Source organism: Homalodisca vitripennis, chromosome 5 (assembly GCF_021130785.1).
Source record: "Homalodisca vitripennis isolate AUS2020 chromosome 5, UT_GWSS_2.1, whole genome shotgun sequence".
In the NCBI taxonomy this organism is placed as follows: Eukaryota; Metazoa; Arthropoda; class Insecta; order Hemiptera; family Cicadellidae; genus Homalodisca; species Homalodisca vitripennis.
In genome coordinates this window covers 39440031-39459394 of record NC_060211.1, presented here as the reverse complement: position 1 = coordinate 39459394, position 19364 = coordinate 39440031, and the positions used below count along the sequence as shown (strand labels likewise).

General features: G+C 35.1%; 1 protein-coding gene across 1 annotated transcript in view; it reads right to left on the bottom strand.

Moving 5' to 3' along the window:
• Nucleotides 1-1112: 1112 nt before the first annotated feature.
• Nucleotides 1113-19364, bottom strand: part of LOC124362036 (proton-coupled amino acid transporter-like protein pathetic) — a 77351-nt gene continuing 59099 nt past the window's right edge. Inside the window, exons 4-10 of the mRNA XM_046816188.1 lie at nt 14179-14329; nt 10325-10446; nt 9888-9972; nt 6882-7157; nt 4792-4967; nt 2763-2932; nt 1113-2670 (exon numbers count right to left, since the gene is read on the bottom strand). Coding sequence (XP_046672144.1) covers nt 2414-2670; nt 2763-2932; nt 4792-4967; nt 6882-7157; nt 9888-9972; nt 10325-10446; nt 14179-14329 — 1237 coding nt within the window. The 3' untranslated portion in view covers nt 1113-2413. The remainder of the gene's footprint in view (nt 2671-2762; nt 2933-4791; nt 4968-6881; nt 7158-9887; nt 9973-10324; nt 10447-14178; nt 14330-19364) is intronic.

Below are 19364 nucleotides of genomic sequence, written 5' to 3'. Positions count from 1 at the left end.
TTAAAAAAATCATCAAATCAACATTCAAATAAAAAAAACTGCTGAGAATAGAATTTATATCACTTTACCTTTCATCAATACTCAAGAAACTGCATTGTTCTGTTCTATGGTTGGGACTTTGTAATCTAAGACCAAACTATCGATCAAATAAAGGATACAATTGCTACATATATACACTCAACTTCAGGTAAAAATAAAAACTGTATTCATCTTTGTTTCTAAAAGTTAACCTAGTTTAATTTTTCTAAGAAACAAATCGAACGCCAACCATGCTAATTTGGGTGAAGGTCAAAATGAGAGGGTATATAAAGGGTTAAAAACTTGAAACGATACTTTTCTTAGATTATAATTTCCCTATATTGATCAAATTAAAACCGACCATCATACACGTAAATAATAGTAGTATTAGTGTCAGGTAACGAGGTAAAGATACTGATAGTAACACTTTTAACCGTATATACCATTTATTTAAGTGTTTTATGGTTAGTTATAAAGTGCCAAGCTAATACAAATATTAACCTAGCAGGGATCACTTCTGGCTGGTTTATACCTCCTAGTTGAACCTACCACTGTGCACAGCAAAAACTGATGTGTCACTTAAATCTGGGCAACCTTATGGATTTCCAGGAGCGGCATATCACTAACTGCAAATGTCGAGATTCTGAGGTTCAAGGTCAATTCGATAGGTCTAGTCTACTATGGGAGATGACTGTTGCAGTTTGGTAGGCTTCGTTCCCTAACTATCAGAGGTTCTTGCTAGCCTCAACAAGGGTGTGCCACCCTCTGCTTACTTTGACTTGAGAGGCTGGTACAGAGCTGGCCTCCCCTTCTTCCGGGGAGACATGACTTTGAGATTTAGTGCCCTAATTCTCCCTCATGGATCTCGATAGAAGGCGGCCCCTACCCCCTAACCTTACCCATCTTGAAAATCCTGCCACTCCGGAAGCAGCGCAAAGGTTCTTATAGGACTAAGTGTAACTTGTAAGCTTCTTGTCCTAAGAGAACAAACAAAAAATTTTAAAAAACAAGATATTATTTTTTTTAAGTTCTTTCAAATTTTTAACCCTTTTATTTCCATTCCAATTCAACCTATGTCAAAGTTTGATTTGAGGATTTATTCCTTTTTTAGGAATGATTTTTCTACCAATTTGAAAAAAAACCAGGTTTGTGTACATACAATGCAAACTGGTTCTCGGCTCCCAGACTACCATGTTTTCATTGCACATGGCACTTAAAGATTAAAGCTTTGGAATGTACAGTATCAGCAGTTAGGGATTGCGGCTGAAGATCCAAGTAGTAGTTGCCTCGCGTGCACGCACCCTCACACTCACGAGCGCAGAGGGTTGAGGCCAGCCCAGCAACCTGCCGTTTTCCATCCCGGGGTATTCAGTAATTTCTGGGACTCAAGAATAAGCAATACTCTGCGACTATTTCAGTGTATTATACTTTGTTTGGTGCAGCTTTTTTATGAATTTTACTATGTATACAGGGTGTTCACTAAAGGATGTCACAAACTTGTATGGGTGGTAGTATTCATAATTTAAAACAAAACATGTCATATAAACATAGGTCGAGAAATGTCTCGTTTAGCCGCTAGCCACCAATTTTGTATTAAAAAAATTATTATTTCTAAAACTAGTTAAACTGAAGAAACCAAATTTGGCACATAGGTTTGAATAGATAAGAGGAAAAAACACTATTGTGTTATTTCCTTTAATATTAACAAAACGGGATCTGTTGAAAATATTTCAAGTAAAATTACAAAAGTAACCAGTATAGTTAGAAAACATTTACTAGATACCAATTATTTGAAGATATCCACTAAAATTCCAACGGTACTTGTTGCAACGAAATCCATCAATGCATAGACAGCACGATCATTTTTAATGGTAGGGCCTACGCTCGCACAAGCCGGAAGCGCCAAACATGTCACAGTTGAGAGGTATCAGTTGTTTGTTGCTCCTGGCGCATTCAAAACTAAGTGCCAAACTTGGTTTCTTTAGCTCAACTAGTTTTAGAGGTAACATTTTTTTATAACATAAACACAAAAAAGCGGCTAGCGGCTAAAAGAAACATTTATCTACCTATGTTTATATAACATTTTTATGTCTGAAAATTCTATCAGCCACATAATATTTGTGACACCCTTTTTTGAACACGCTGTGTACTAATTACATTACGATAAAATTATAAATAACACAACTCGGGTTTGATTGGGGAGTGCACTAGGTGCAGTAGGGCTGAAATGCAGCCCTTGCACTTGTGTGGGTTTGCGTGTGCTGGTGTAAAACTACCTGACCCCCAGCCGCAGTCTCTATTTGCTAACACTATAGATCGTCATATGACTACAAAGCGTAAGGACTAGAATTATATGATTTTTGATCAGTCAAAATCCTTGCAGGATCCCTCCGACTCAGGATGAAGGCCAGTAGATGTCAATGACTTCGCCGATACTGGCTTTCATGCCGGCCACCAGAGCTATGAGCCAGGCCACCATCAGCAGGTAGTTCTTGTAGTAGCGCCACCGCCAGCGTCCCATGTAGACGTCATTGCCCCAGAAGGTCACCAGCTCCAGGATGGAAGGGAAGAGGAGGCCGAGGGTGGAGAAGCAGAAGGCTCCCACTATCCCGATTATGGGCTCCAGGTTGGGGACTATTATAGCCAACCCCACTGACAACAAATTTGCACACCGTCAATACGGAAAATCATTCAAAATTGAAGTTCAGCAAAGAACATAACCGGATTGTGAAGGTAATCCCTACCTGATCCCAGGATCATTAAGACTCGCATGGTGTAGTAGGATCGAGTCTTGTTTGCCTCGCTGATCCTAGGGTCCATGTACTTCCACAGAGTCTCGCAAGGCACGTACAGTAGCAGAGGACAGGAGAAGAGCACGTTCAGAGCCACCAGGATCTTCACCGTCTGCCCCAATCTGAATCCAAGAACAGTCTTCAGTGTGACTTAATCAGCAATAAGCACCAATTGTATGTGTAATAGTAGCAGTGGCAGTGGAAGCAAAGATAATTCGTATTTTCTGTAATTATAAAAAAAAACAGGAATGTCGGATGCCGCTGTTTAAAATGATCAGTAAAAACGTGGAAAGTGCAAAATACGTATCAACATCTATGGTCGTAGTGAGTTTTGGGTCTTTGGTGGTAGATTGTCAGCTTCCACCAAGAGATTGGATTCAAAGTTTTGATTTTACTGTTTGCCCAAGAACAATGTATTCGACCTAATTAAATGTGAGTACAACGTACCCCTTAATAAAATTATGCATATAAAACTGTCTAAAGTCACTGAATTTACCCCAATGAGGTGAGACTGAATGGGTTATTCATAACAAATGTTTATATGTATTCTTATTACTGATTATCACGAGGTCATCTTGAATTCAACCCAATAAAAACATCATCGTTACGCCCTTAACTTTCCGATCAAAATAAAATAAAAGACGTCTCGTTTTAAAGTCTTATTATTGAACATCCAAACGCTCTTTCCTTCATATTTAGTATGTATTAAAAAAGTAAAATAATATATTAAAACATATAAAAGTGTTACAAATAAAGTTCTGAACCACTGTTGAATTTGCGGGTACTTTTTCAGTTTACATGTTAAGCGTAGGATTTCACGTTTTATTCACCCATTGAAGGTATATTAGTCAACCCCTCGCACACTCCGTCAGAATTCTCAGAACAGTACAGAAATCGCTCTAGACCTTCAGCTCGGACTCATATACGAGTGAACTGATCCATATCACTGTAAATGTTCTCCTATTTGATAATGCCAGTGGCGTAGCTAGGACTTGGTTTTGGGGGGATGGATCTGATTGAAGAACACACCGCACAGGGGGTACGGAATAAATCAAAGTTTTAATAAATTAAATATACATAATTAGGAGTAAAACATTTAACTGCTAAAATTAATTCGGATTGCTGTTATATAATTATTTTATTTATAAGTTTCTTGGGAGGGGGTGCTCTATCCCACTTGCCCCCATAGGTACGCCACTGGATAATATTATACCATGCAATCAATGTTCATAGACGTTTTTCGACGATTTTCTATTGAACAAAAACTAAAATTACCATCTCCAAGTCACTATCCCACCAGATTCTATTAGCCCAACCGGCCGAGAGATATAACCAAACATCGCTTCGCGATAGGGAACTCAGACGTATTTATCCCCTCCCAATCTTAGAGTGAAAACTCCATTAAGCGAATGAGAACAAAGCGGTTCGTTCATACATTTTTGTCGATTTTAAAATTATATCTAAGACGTTCTTTTTAATGTACTAAAACCTCATTATTTATAACAAGAATATACACGTATTCGACTACATATTTAATGATATTGAGCTTTTTATTTCCATGTTGGTCTGAAAAAGAAGTAAAAAAAAAAAAAAAAAAAAAAAAAACAGGTTCATGAATATTTGCAGAATATATGTTTTTTTTTTTTTCTTTCGAAAGAAAGTAACAGTTGTTAAAAACAGTAATAAACTCACGCGGTGAATCCGATTGATGTGTTACAGCGCCCCTGAGTTGCATCTCCATACCGCAAGTTAACCGAAGAACCCACCATTGTGTAGGGAGACACTACCCATAACATTGAACGTTCAGAACCCTAAACTACTATCAGAACAGTTAAAATCACGCGGTGAATCCCAGATTGGTGTACAGCGCCCTGGAGTTGCATCTCCATACGCAGATACGAAGACCCACCATTGTGTAGGCGAGCACTACCATAACATTGACAGTTCACGAACCATAAAACATATCAGACAGTAAACTCACGCGGTGAATCCCAGATTGAGTGTTACAGCGCCCTGAGTTGCATCTCCATACCGCAGATAGCCGAAGAACCCCACCATTGTGTAGGTGAGCACTAACCAGAACATGGCCACGTTCAGAACGCCTGGACATCCCAGAAAACTGCTTGGTCTCTTCATCGAATTCTCTATCGGAAGCACCTGAAAATAGATTTCTAGTTTTAGTACTTATTTAACAGTCCTTTGGATAAAATTTTGTTCATAATATTAATTACTATAGTAAAATTAATGAGTATATGTTTTATACGTAGAATAGATAGTAAGATATTATGCAGTGATAGTTGTGTGGCCAAGGAGGGATTTTGGAATTTGAACTTGTAGAATCATGAGGTCACTTAAATATATGTGATCCAAAATATAAATGAAGAAAAAAATATATTGTAAAAAACCCTTCCTTGAAGAAGTAGGTAGATACATATTATGACAACAGAAAAATATTAATCATTTATTTCATGGGATTTATGTGTAATCAATATTTTGAAACCAGTTTTAATTACAAAACATTGTCAATTACAATAAATTTAGAAATTTTACAGATTTGCCAGTAAAACCTTTAGTTATCTCTAGGTCCTTATTTAACAGATTTGTGAATGTTTTTAAAGCTTAAACGGTCGCCATATTGGAATAAAGTGGTGTACCTAGCTGGCTGGCAATTAAAAATGGCCTCGTGTTTATAAGATCAATTTTTGGATCAAGTTGGAACTTGTTTCAGCATTTAAGTTGAAAATTACAAGTGATCGTGAAATCTTATGGGATTTACATGTAAGTTATGTCTAGAAAAACGTTCGAGATACAACATTATTGTTAAATAAAAAAAATCTTATAAGCATTCTAGAACACATTTATTTTGTTCTAGGTCCATACATAACAGAGTTGTGAATTACACTTAAAAGTTTTAATATTCACCATATTGCAACAATTGGTGTGCCGAACTGGACAACGAATTTAGCCAAGCTATTTATAGGATAAATTTTTAACCTTAAGTTTCATCTCGGTTGGGCTTTTGGAAGCAACCATCATTCCAGCAAACCGCATTATACAGTCCACAGAAATATGTAAACTTTGAAACCAGATTTGGTTTTGGTTCTATATAGGGTCATGTTCGATGAGGTTATGTAGACATTTTTCTTAAGTGCTACCTACCACTTGAGAATTGCCATTGGCTGATTTTGTTTGTACAAAATTTACCTAAAACTACGCTGAAAGAATTTTACAGCTAATTTATATTTTTCATGACAAAATCATAGCGTTATTGTTCATAAATATATACTCCTGGCAATTCTCTCTCATTTTTAAAATTCCAGCTATATCTTATATACTACAATATCTTCTTTCTCTATATACGAGGTAGAGTAGTAGAGTATATTTTTCACCTTTCTTGGTGTGCTAGAAAAACCAAACGAAACTTAATCAAACATGACTTCAAGGATAAACCTTTGAGTGACGAAGCTGTAGAAAAATATTACAGAGCCAATAAGTTGAGTATAAAACGAATTTAAAAATTTACATAGGCGCATTGCAACTACTAGAAATCTAAGGGTAGATAAACTAACAGTTGTTATTTTCTCAACTTTTGAAAATTCAATTCTTTATATCAATAAAAAGGTTTACGTACTATACATCAGTCTTGTGTTATATCTATAACATATGATGTAAGGTGACTAAAATGTCGGTCCTTTTCTGAGACCCATTCTTAGATTACAGGGTAGACTACTGATCTCATTTGGTTGATATCATCATAGCTTTAAGAGATTAAAGTTAAAGTATACTTATAAAAACGAAAACTTTTTGGAACGACGACTTCAGCCACATGAAGTAACCTGTGATTTGAGCATGGAGCCCATAAGGCATGAAGTGATGTGTTTCGTCATAAGATGGCGTTCCTCTTACACGGTTAGGACCTGCTAATCCTTAGAACCCGAAGATCACATCTTCATTTTTATAAATTGTAACGGGTACTAAATATCTTGATGTAATTCCAAAACTAATGAGGTACGGTTTATTTGATTCAGTAATACTGACATTTCCACTATCAGAATCAATATCCACTCTTACCGTTCCAACCCCTTCGATGGCGAAACACATGGTGGCGTAGAACAGTGGAAGGTTTTTCCAAGAGTTGAAGGCGGGCCTGGAGGAGAGAGGGGGTATATCGGCAAAGACCTCGTACAGGACCACGCCGCAGCCGAACATGAGGAAGACGATGGCGAGGAAGGACAGGGGAACGAGGTACTTGAGCTTCCGGATACACCCGATGGGTATCAGGACTACAGTGAGCATCGCGATGTAGAGGCGGATGTTCAGGTCGATGCCTAAGTGGTTGTCAATCACCTGCATCATAAAAAACATCAAGAATTGCATAATTTTCCTGTTAGAACTAGTATGTAAAATACGAGATTGATACTAGGGTCTACCAGTCACTCGCGGCTTCGCACGCAATTTTGTAGGCTTTGCAAGGGTACAAGTATTTCTGGTTCGAGTGAATTATATTCTTGACGCTAATGTTGAGTTTGCCTGTTGAAACGATCAAGAAAATGTATCACAAAGTGTACATAATTTAACCCTGTCTTAATATTTTTTGTAATATCTGTAATAATATTTTTAATATAAATAGTTTCCCCGATCAAGAACAGGACAGGATGTTACAGGTTGAGTGTAAGAAAGGACCTAACTTCACATGTAATGATAAATAGCTTAGTCAACCAATCAAGAAAATATATAATGGCTGTTCAGTAAAAATGTTCCAATATTTTAAAATTTTGTTGTACATATTATAAAAATTAAAGGTATCGTCTAAAACCCTTATTTTTACTGTCTGTGTGTGATTTTTATAAAAAAATTATATTTTCTAAACCAGTGAAGATACAGTTATAGCACTTGGGAGTTGTATTAAACTTTCGTAGACCATTTTGAAAACAAAATATTAACGCAATCCTTTAACCCAATGGTGGACGTTAATCGGTTTTGTGTTATTTTGATAGATTAATTTAAACGTCTGCCATTTTGAAACGGGTAAAATGATACTATTAATATTTTATTTTCAAAAAGGCCTACTAAATTTTAACAAAATTCTCAAGTTTCATAACTTTACTAGTTCAAAAGATATATGTTTTTATAATAAACACATACAAACAGATAAACGGAAAACTACAGGTTTTAGAACATACATACATAAATGAACTTTTTGCTAATTTTTATGTATAGAACAAAATCTTAAAATATTTGAACACTTTTACTGAACACCCTGCATACATACACATGTCTGTACTTCTGTCAAAAAGTAACTAAAATGGGATTTAAAGCAGTATTTAACTTTAGCAAAATATTAGAATAAAATTAAATTGATAAAAATGATAAAAAAATTTGTCTTGAATACCTGCATTACAGTACTGACCAGCTTAATAACATCCATACTTAATAATTGTTAAATTGTACAATTTAAAATATATTTTCAATAAAATTTGTAATTTTTTGTATTTCGAAATGATATTCTGTGCTTAACAGCTGTTGCAGAAACGGATAAAATAAGAATAGTGTTACTATCAAGCTTACTCTGTGCGTCCAAGGCTATAAATTCAAATAAATTGATGTTAAATAAAAGTTTCGTTAATTAATTAAACACAATGGTTGTGCTGTCATAAAACAATGCTTACACAGAGCAGTTGATTACATTTAAAAGAATTTTTCAATTTCTCTATATATAAATGAATGTTGTCTGTATTTCCTTTATATAATCGTAAATTATTTGACCAAGCATTATGAAAATGTGTATGTATATGTACCTTTTCATGGAGAAGGTTTATTATATGCCATGCCCTTTGATGTAACTCGCCACCAGGCGGCGCTGTAAAAGATGTTTCTAAAGCGCCTGCATACTATAAACTGCAATTACAAGTCAGTTATGTACGTTAAATAGCCAAACACTATTTAAGGGCGCTAAGTTATTATGTATATTTGTCTCTATGATACATTTCTGGTTAAACTTAAAGCTTGAGTATTAGACCACTTTATAATTTACGTGTACAATGGCTATAAACATAAACATATTTTCTTGATCGTGTCAACAAGGCAAACTCTACATCGGCGTTGAAAATATAATTCACTTTAACCAGAATTCAGCACATGCACGGGTAAAGCTTACGAAAAATGTGCAAAGCCGCGGGAAATAGCTAGTTAACAATATGTGTTTGTTGTAATGCAACTTTAGAGACCAAAATGGGATTTTCGCAACTTTACAGACCAGAAGGGCATAGCCTGTAGATATTTTCTAAATAAGATTAGGCCTATGCCTATATGTTAACCAGGAATACTAAGAATGTAAAATTTCAGTAGGCCTATAATTGGCTGAACAGTTTATTATTTAAAAGTGTAACAAATAAATAAACTCGCTTTCGCATTTACATGAATTAGGATGTCCGTCGTTACTTTTTCTGGTAATATAAAATTAAACAATCTACAAAATTAAGGAATGCTTTCTACGACATGCCATAATGTATTAAAGGTAAGAAATGGTTACGCAACCGAGAGGAGTCAGACACTTTTTTCTGATAAAGTGTTTGAAATTCAGACATAAAATTATGTTTGAGACTATTTAAAACAATCTTTCTCCTTCTGTTACATTATTGCTATTAATATTTCATTATTTTACCAAGTAAAATTGTGCTAATTTCTCCCTTTTTGAATCAATTGCTAAGAAAAAAACAATTAAATTAATTGTTTAAACATATAGTATACCAAACAGTGTATGTGGTTTTATTTAATCCCTGCCATTTTAATTTATCAGGATATCCGATTTGGCCATTTTTTAATGGAAAATTTTAGTAAATTGTGGAAGGATATGTTTTTGTTCTCATTCAAAAAAAGTAAAGAGAATGCGAAAGAATGCTTGTTGAATATAGTAAATATTCTTTCAATGACAGAACATCTATCACTAATTGTATAAGCAAAACCTTAGCGCCAAAATAATCAAAAGTACAAAAATCATAACTAAAAGTATTATTTCTTTATTTTTCTACACACATCAACAGAACACAAGAATAGTATATTGCCGCTGTATATTACCTGTTTAAAGTTTGTAGCGATAAAAACTATATACACGGTTACTCCAAAATAATACGTGATCGTCAAGCCGATATTCACCATCTCCCTGTAACACAAACATACATCGTGAATGCGTTGAAGGAATTTATTGAGCATATTTGTAAAAATAGCTAGTAACATGATCACTGTGTGTTATAACACACTTTGTATCCTTGGAGAAAATACTAAAACGATTTACGGAAATAAAGTGGCCTCAGGCATTCCGCATTGATCATTCTTGGGGCCAGTCTTCTTTCCACGAAAGACTTCTACAATTTGTATCTATCGAAGTAGGTACTCTCTAACATGTCTATAGAATTTATTAGATTGCAGTCCACTGAGGGTAACTCAAGAATAAGACCAAACCAAAAATAGTTGGTTAAGATATATTTAGCAAATCTGGATAAATTAAAATTTACCTTGCTGGCGCTGCATATTTTCGTAATCTTTCGGGACCCGTCAGAAACGCTGCTTCCGTTGTCTCTGCGAACCCCAGACTCGGCTGTCTCGTTCTCTTCGACAGAACTTGTGAACACAGTGCCTGACCAAATAGGAACAAATATGATGAAACTCAGCAAAAAACAAAAACTGTAGAAACAATCACTAACGCAATCGTTGAATTTCGGATTAGGCTACTTTCTAAATATTAATAGTATAATACATACAATTTCACAGACTATATACTCTATTATTAAACTGTTTCCGGTTTACACCGCGTCTAAAATTGTTAACTAAATAAAATGCTTGAAATATTTCGTCCTGGATGTGGATAAGAACTTCAGTCAAAAAATATGTCAAAACTAAACTGCCAATAAAACTGTCTGCTTATAAGGGTCGCAGAACTGTATATTGGTTGGCTAAAGCTTGACCAGTGAGCATAAATGACTTTGATTTAGTAATGACTACTGCCTGTTAAGCCTACTACGGTGATAGGAAATGGTCAAATATACAGAGTTAAACATTAGGGGTTCAGTGATGATCGCCCTCGGCAGTATGGTGGTGTGCACGCTCCATCGAGAAGGTGCAGGTCTGCTGAATATTAATAACTCCTACTTAATTAAATCTATATAAAAAATTGTTTCAAACAGGAGTGTACACAACTACAGGTCCGAAATAATAACTTTAAGAGCTCCATAACGTGACCAATGTCAATTTTTATGAACCGTCTGGTCGAGATTAAAATTTGAAATGGTAATCTAATAATAATTTTTTAGTATCTCTAAAATTGCATATATTTAAAGAGAGTGCTGTTATAACTGTCTTGTATAAAATTTAGTCTTAAACGAATCACAATTTTCCGAATTAGTAATTTTTAAGTTGCAGTTTGGTTGAAGAGCGCAAACCTGTTTTCGTTGTTATTTATAGAAAAAATAGATGGTTTAATGTATTAATTTTTATTTTAAAAATAAAGTACAATTATGTAAGGACGTCTTTTGATAAAGGGAACACTTTTCTACTTTTCTTTTCTTAACGCATATAAACCCAATACCTAGGGAACTTTACAGACATTGACTTTCTGGAGTTCCCTACTGCTCCAAAACAGACTATGGACACATACGAGCTAAAGGGACAGGCTTCTAGCATTCTTAAAGTACATACAAATTAAATGTAGTTTGTTTTTAGTGATGAAAAAAGCTTTCAGTGATTATTTATCTTTAACACCAAACAATGTATGTTAAATGTGTTATTATTTATTAATAATATATTTCTATTTATTATTAATAACTAGCATCTACACATGGCTTTTAAAAATGAAAGTGTTAGATAAATTTTTCTTATTGAAAGAATTTATGATATATTATGATGGACCTCTATGACATTTTTCGAACATACGCATGCATACATTAACACTTCAAAATCTAAATAAAAGTTTTACAAGTTCTCACTTCAGGTTTTATATTTTGATCATTTTGCGTGAAATCAATTTTTTTTACACTCAAAAAACATTACTGTCGCAGTTATCTTTTAAACCAATTCAGACTGTCAAATAGCTAAACACATCATTGAATTTACATAATTTATTACATTCATGCCATTTAATACATATTTCTTATTAAGTTCCTATTTTTGTTATTTATTACTATTTTATACATGTTTGTGCACTACTATTCAAAATTAAGTCTAGCATAGTGTAATAACATAAGTCTATATTTTTTATTTATTACTAACCTTGTGTTTTATTGTTATTCAATTTAGAGTTTATTATCCGTTTATCTTTATAGTCTGCATTATGTTATTCATTTTCTGAGTAAACTTAATCTTTGTATGTTGTTGCTGAATATGTATTTAGTATTTGTATGTATTTTCATTAAATTTATTGTCTGCCACTTATTTTTTATATTAGGTATGTTTGCTTGCACCACGACTACTCAAAATTTTGTAAATTTAAAGTATGATAATATTGAAATAGTAAGTTACAAATGTAAATTTTCTTGAACACTGTGTGTGCCCTCGCCGATAAGTCATGTTGACTTGGTAAAGATATACTCTTAAAATATTTTTTAGTTAATAAAATCAATGTTATTCATTGGATATGCTCTAATTAGAATTGTCCGAAGTGTACCATGCCTAGTGTCTAATATTATTATAACCATTGTCAAATAGAACATGGATTGATACTCAGTATTTATAGATTTTCCAGGAAATGTTAGACTGCAGATTTGTACAAAAAAAACCTCTAAACATTATTTGTAAATAATACGAGATCTCATTAATATGTCATATGTTCTCCAAAGATATTAATGTTACTAAAGAAAAAATGGTTTTACTTCATGACCACAGGGTTCAACCTTAGTTGCATGAGAAGTTAAAACAACTACTGTACGAAATCTCAACACAATAAAATAAAATACCATGCGTGAGTGCATATTTATTGTCACAGTCTGTCATTAAAAACCCATTCGCTCTCTGACTCCAATTAAATTTTTCAAGGTTACACTCAATGTCTCTGTTGAAGGCCGCTTGCTTCTAGAATGATTGCAGAAAAATGTGACCTGACTTCTCACATGGGCTGTATAAGTAATCTAGGATATTAGTGGCAACTCAGCATCCTCATAAGGATGTTTGATCAGTGCTCTGTTATAACTGTTGATGGCTGGATTCTTAGCTCAGAAATCGAGGTAAGATGCGGAGTTGGGGATTCCATCCAAAGTCCGTCGTATTTGAAAGATCCAAACATTTTAGTAAGGGAAGGCTGTTTTATGATGGCTTCATTAAAGCTATCGATGGCTAGACTCTTAGCTCAGAGATCAGGGTAAAGATGCGGACGTGAGGATTCCTTCCAAAGTCCATCGTATTTGTGGGATCTAGACATTTTAGTTAGGGGAGGATGTCCAATGAACCTCCTGTTGAAACATTGGATGGTTAGAACCGCATTAGGAACACTAATATATTATGATTATAATACTCTAACGCTATTTCTATTAGTTAGAAATCAACAAATGACGTGTTAAACAATAGAAACTCCTAAAATCATATTGTATCACTAATAGGATTTTCACGAAACCGATGAATGTTCGAATGTTGTATTACAGAGCGCAAACAAATTATAAACAAAACAATCAAGCTAATCTCTTTTATTTCAGCAGTGAGGCAGAAGAGTATTACAACCTCTATGAATCTCTTATCAATTCAGAATCATGATTATAAATGAGATTTTCCTTCTCGGTAAACAATTTTTCGTCTAAAATATAATTGTAGATGTGACCAGTCAACAATTATGAAAAATAAGAACCTGAATGGGCCTGACAGGGCCTGTCGGACGACGATTAAATGCTCTATTCAGGTTCTCAGTAAATATTTATCCCACGGATATATTTAATCATGAATCTTGAAATTCTTTACAATGCACTCACATTAAAATCAGTTCCAGATAAGACTTTGATTGATGGAGTCTGTGCCGTGCGGTAGCAGACTAGCACCAGATGTGGGATAAACACGTGTTTATCAGGTAAACGGGCGATAACACCAGGATTACTGCTGATTACACTATCACAGATTATACAACGCCTAATCGCTTGTCTCCCGAGGCGGCGCTTTAGTCAAAACAACTTTTACAACGGGATCCTCAATTTTCAGTCTGCAGATAGCGAATTATAACCCTCTATAAAATTGAAATTTCATGCCATAATAGTTTAATTCTTTTTTAAGACTCCACTTCAGAAATCCCTAAGCCCTGTTCTTGTGACGAGCTTTTGCAAGGATACTGGAATTAACCTTGATAATTAAAAAAAATTAACATTTTTAGTAAAAAAAAAAAATGTATATCACTAACCAATAAGCGAACACAGTGAGTGCAGAGGAAACCAATGAGAAAGGCGCCAATAAGCCCAACCCAGAGTCCTGCGTTTTTGAAGGCCATTGGCATCGCCAATATTCCGGAACCCAGACTTCCCTTGATCATGTGAAACAGGGCTCCCATAGTTCTGAAACATCGACAGATTATACAGTACAGGTCTAGAATCTACACAAGATGTTAAAGACAAGAGGATTATAGTATCATCGTATATGTACCACTTTATCATAATATGTATATCATAATAAATTAATTTACTAAATACACTTCATTATAATGACTACGGATGACTATTTTGTGCTGATAACACCTCACAATAAGCCACCAGTTGCCGAGTTTGGTGGAGTTGAACATAAGATGGAGATTTTTCCCAATGTGCGAATGTACTGACATCACCTCACAAAGGCCGAGTTTGGAGAAATTAGACAGGGTTGGACATAAGATGGAGAATTTTTCCAATAATTATCAAGGCATATGTGCAGACACTAGCACACAATAGGCCACGAACTTCCGAGCTTGGTAGAGTTGGACAGGGTTGGACATAATATGGAGAATTTTCTCAATAATTATCAAGGCATATGTGCAGACAATACCTCACAATAAGCCACGAGCTTCCGACCTTGGTGCAGTTGGACAGGGTTGAACCTAATATGAAGATTTTTGTCAATAATTATCCAGACATATGTGCAGACAATACCTCACAATAAGCCACGAGCTTCCGAGCTTGGTGGAGTTGGACAGGGTTGAACCTAATATGAAAATTTTTTCAATAATTATCAAGGCATATGTGCAGACAATACCTCACAATAAGCCACGAGCTTCCGACCTTGGTGCAGTTGGACAGGGTTGAACCTAATATGAAGATTTTTGTCAATAATTATCCAGACATATGTGCAGACAATACCTCACAATAAGCCACGAGCTTCCGAGCTTGGTGGAGTTGGACAGGGTTGGACATAATATGGAGAATTTTTCCAATAATTATCAAGGCATATGTGCAGACAATACCTCACAATAAGCCACGAGCTTCCGACTTTGGTGGAGTTGGACAGGGTTGAACCTAATATAAAGATGTTTCTCAATAATTATCCAGGCGTATGTGCAGACAAACCTCGTAAATAGTCACGGGCTTCCGCGCTTGGTGGAGTTGGACAGGGTTGGGTATAAGATGAAGATTGTTCCCAGTAGTTATCAAGGCATATGAGCTGACAATAATTCACAATAAGCTACGAGCTTCCCAGCTTGGTGGAGTTGGACAGGGTTGGACATAATATGGAGAATTTTCACAATAATTATCAAAGCATATGTGCAGACAAAACCTCACTATAAGCCACGAGCTTCCGAGCTTGGTGGAGTATTTGCCGTGCGTATTATTTCATATGTATGCGTGGATTGTTGTGGAATATAACAAATATTTTTCAATTTCCACAATTAATCGAAACACAATATGCATTTATGGTATGTGTTCTCGGTTCGTAGCAGTTTAATAATGGACGTTAAAGTACGTTGAATATGTACTTAGTTTAAGGGATCTCCAAATTGGAAATAAACAGTGGTTAATTTCAGTGGGAACGCAAGGGAACGGCGTTCCCTTACCTCCCAAGAGTGCCGGAACGCAAGGGAACGCTTTTAAAACTACGAGTACAAGTTTTAGTTAAAAAAAATTGTAGGTAGGATCAATATTATGCTATGCTTTGTTTGCGAGTGACTCGTAAGCAGATAGTAAGCGCCCGTACAAGCAGTTGTGAGCTGTGCTGTGATGAGTCTTGCACGGAATCAGGCAGGAGGAAGGTGACGGGCGAGTCATCCTAGTTCGCGCATGCGCGGCTGCGCCTCTCAATAACAAAGCAATACCCACCCCACCCCCTTCCTTTCCCCCTCCATTCCTTCACCGCGCCACCGCCCCAGTGATCACAAGTGTGTTGACTAGTTGACTTGGGGACGCTGCTTTAGCACCCCCTGGAATAAGCAACGAGCTCCTCACGTGTGGAATTTAATGGGGTGATCAACCGAGGCGGAGAGAAAGAGTGGGGACAGAGCCGAGCAGAGCCGAGCAGTACCGATAAATCCCGAAAATTCCTGACAAACTCTGTACATGCGGCTGATAGCGACCTCAGTTCGGAACGGTTCTGATTTCTATTATCTTACGAATTAATGAGTCGTTTTATATACGAATTAATGAGTCGTTTTATATCCGAACATATGTGCAAAACATAGAAATTATATCGAATTAATTATATTAATATTGAACTTTCTTTATAACTCCAAAGACACTTTACAAAATGTGAGATGGTGCACAACGAATAAAATGTCATAATCTTTTTGTGCTATTGGAATATATTCAAATTAATAGGGCAAAAGCAACATATTATAATGTGGAGTCCTTAATTGGTAGTAAATAAATTAATAATTACACTACAAAATCTGTAATAAGAGTTATGTTATAGCTGTAATAAACTAAGGGTATTAAAAAAGATTAAAAAAGAAACTTGTGTGTGTGTGTGTGTGTGTGTGTGTGTGTGTGTGTGTGTGTGTGTGTGTGTGTGTGTGTGTGTGTGTGTGTGTGTGTGTGTGTGTGTGTGTGTGTGTGTGTGTGTGTGTGTGTGTGTGTGTGTGTGTGTAGGTGTAGTACACACACCACACCACTGCTACTGTCCGATGAGACGTTCTGAAAATTATTGATTGTTAGTTCTGAGCTATTTATAATTTTGGAGGGAAGACCAGTCCAATTTGGGATGAAACGGAAGTGACTGGATAGTTGATAAGTCAAGCCAGCGTTTCTACGCCAGGTGCAGAGTTGCAGTGTTGGTTGACTCATATCTCCTTTCTGTGGCATGTCCTTTGATATCTTATCGTATTTTCTTTTGAGAACTTTAGTATTTGAAACACTTTGTTAAGTATTCATATTTTAGTAACCTCTAATTATTACGATCAAAGTTTAACTTATAGCAATAGCAATATATTTCTCTGTCTGTTTTATAGCTACGCCACTGAATGTAACGAGGTTACTTTGTTACATTAGACTTCCTTACGTCTTTTTGGGTCTTTCGATACTCCGTTGTATTGGTTTATTTGTATGTAGACAAGAGTAATTGCCTGCCATTAATTACGTTGTAAAATCAAGGTTTAATGAAATAAATTTGATTGCGCTGAGTCCTGCAGCATCCAGCTTTAAAAATGTAATATATATATATATATATATATATATATATATATATATATATATATATATATATATATATGTTGTTGTACCAAATTACTGAAATGTGTTTAATTCAGAGTAAAAGCTAAAAACACAGTGGTACATTGTAAGAGGCTTGTCACATTGATTGCCTGCAATAATTAAATTGTGCTGCATCCTGCAACATCCAGCTTTGAAAATGTAATTTAAATATATGTATGCTGTACTAAACTACGGAAAGGGGTTTGAAAATACAGTGATACATTTTAATAGGTTTGCCAGGTGCTGAACTAAATTAAATTCAGATGAGTACAGAGCGAGAACGCGCGGACTGCCAATTCCACTATTCTAATACACGGGCTATCTGTAGTTGGCAGGAGGGGCCCCTCCATCCCCACTCTTTCTCTCCGCCTCGGTTGATCACCCCATTAAATTCCACACGTGAGGAGCTCGTGAATAAGCACCCCCTCGGGCTCTGACGTCACGGCAGGGGGTGCTAATTCAGCGCACGGACACGGACCAGGCACGGAATTAGCACCCCCCGACTACAAGGGGGTGCTAAATCAGCGCATGAACATGGTCGAGGCCCTGAATTAACACCCCCCTGTTCCAAGGGGGTGCTTATTCAGCGCATGGACATGGCTCAGTCACTGAATTAGCACCCCCTAGCATTCAACCAGCAAAAAGGATATTTATCTTTTACATATTCAATTCAATCATAAATATAATAGTTGTTATCTGGATTTTTGTGACGCCGCCACTTATAAGCTAATATCTACGATTGTTTTGAAATTTCCGATGAACGATTAAATAATATAATAATCAAATATGGCTACTTTCTCTTAAAAATTGCCATAGACTTAATATTACATAATAATGCTCCGACTAACAAGGCTAATAGACCTTGGCACTCCTCCCTCTCACACGCATTGTTATATTTGTGTAATAATTTTCACTCATGACTTTGCTTTCTTAATTTGTTTTATATATCACCTATTAAAAGAATTAATTAAATCATATCCTTCATTTATTCTATTTCAGTTTATTCTTTCAGTTAATATGTTTGTAAATTTAATTAACGCACTGCTAAATATATATTAAAAAAACATAAAATTCTCTACGCACAGATCATTAAAGCCCATGTAGGCTCTTTTCCCTTTACGTTTTTTAATTACAAGTATACAGTTATTAGAGACAAATTAAAACTAATGATAAATGCTGCTCTTGTTTTATTTTTAATTAGCTGTCTTAATTTAGATGTATGGATTCATTCTTTTGAGATATAAGATTTGTATTATTGTATATTAAGTTCTTTCATATCAACTATAAGAATACTATAAAAATACCATAATTTGTTTTCCTCTCGAATATAAGATATTTACTGCTGTATCTACAGTTATACATTTTTGTGAAAGTAAAAGCTATTTTTGAGTCGATTTTTGGAATATTACGGAAGGTAAAATGTAATTATGGTTTTTATACACAATTAGTCTAGTATCTTTGTTGTGTCATTTTTATTGTTCAGGACTGGGCGTCCATACCAATGAAAGATCTACTCATAGTCTAGTTAAGGGTATTCACTGAGCATTAACAGTTCAAGCTTAACCCAATCGTGAAAACTCAATGAAACATGTTTCTACATATAATTAAAACTATGTTATTTGTATATGAATCCATAATTAAAGTATTTATTTCATTTAATACCTTCACGGAAATGGAGTCTTCTTTTTTTAGTTTAATTAACTCGAATTTAAAAAACTAATATAATTTTGTAAACAATTTAGGCTCATATTTTAGGCAAAATAGTTCACTGTCACACAGTATAGAATTTTTCTCTGTGGCATTTTTGTTTCATATTTAATTTTAATTACATTTCAAAATTAGGTTTTATGGAATGAAACAGATGAAATTTGAAAATTACAGTTTTTGACTTGTCATTTATTACAGAAATAATTTTTCAGTACCTGCCCTTAAATAATTACTC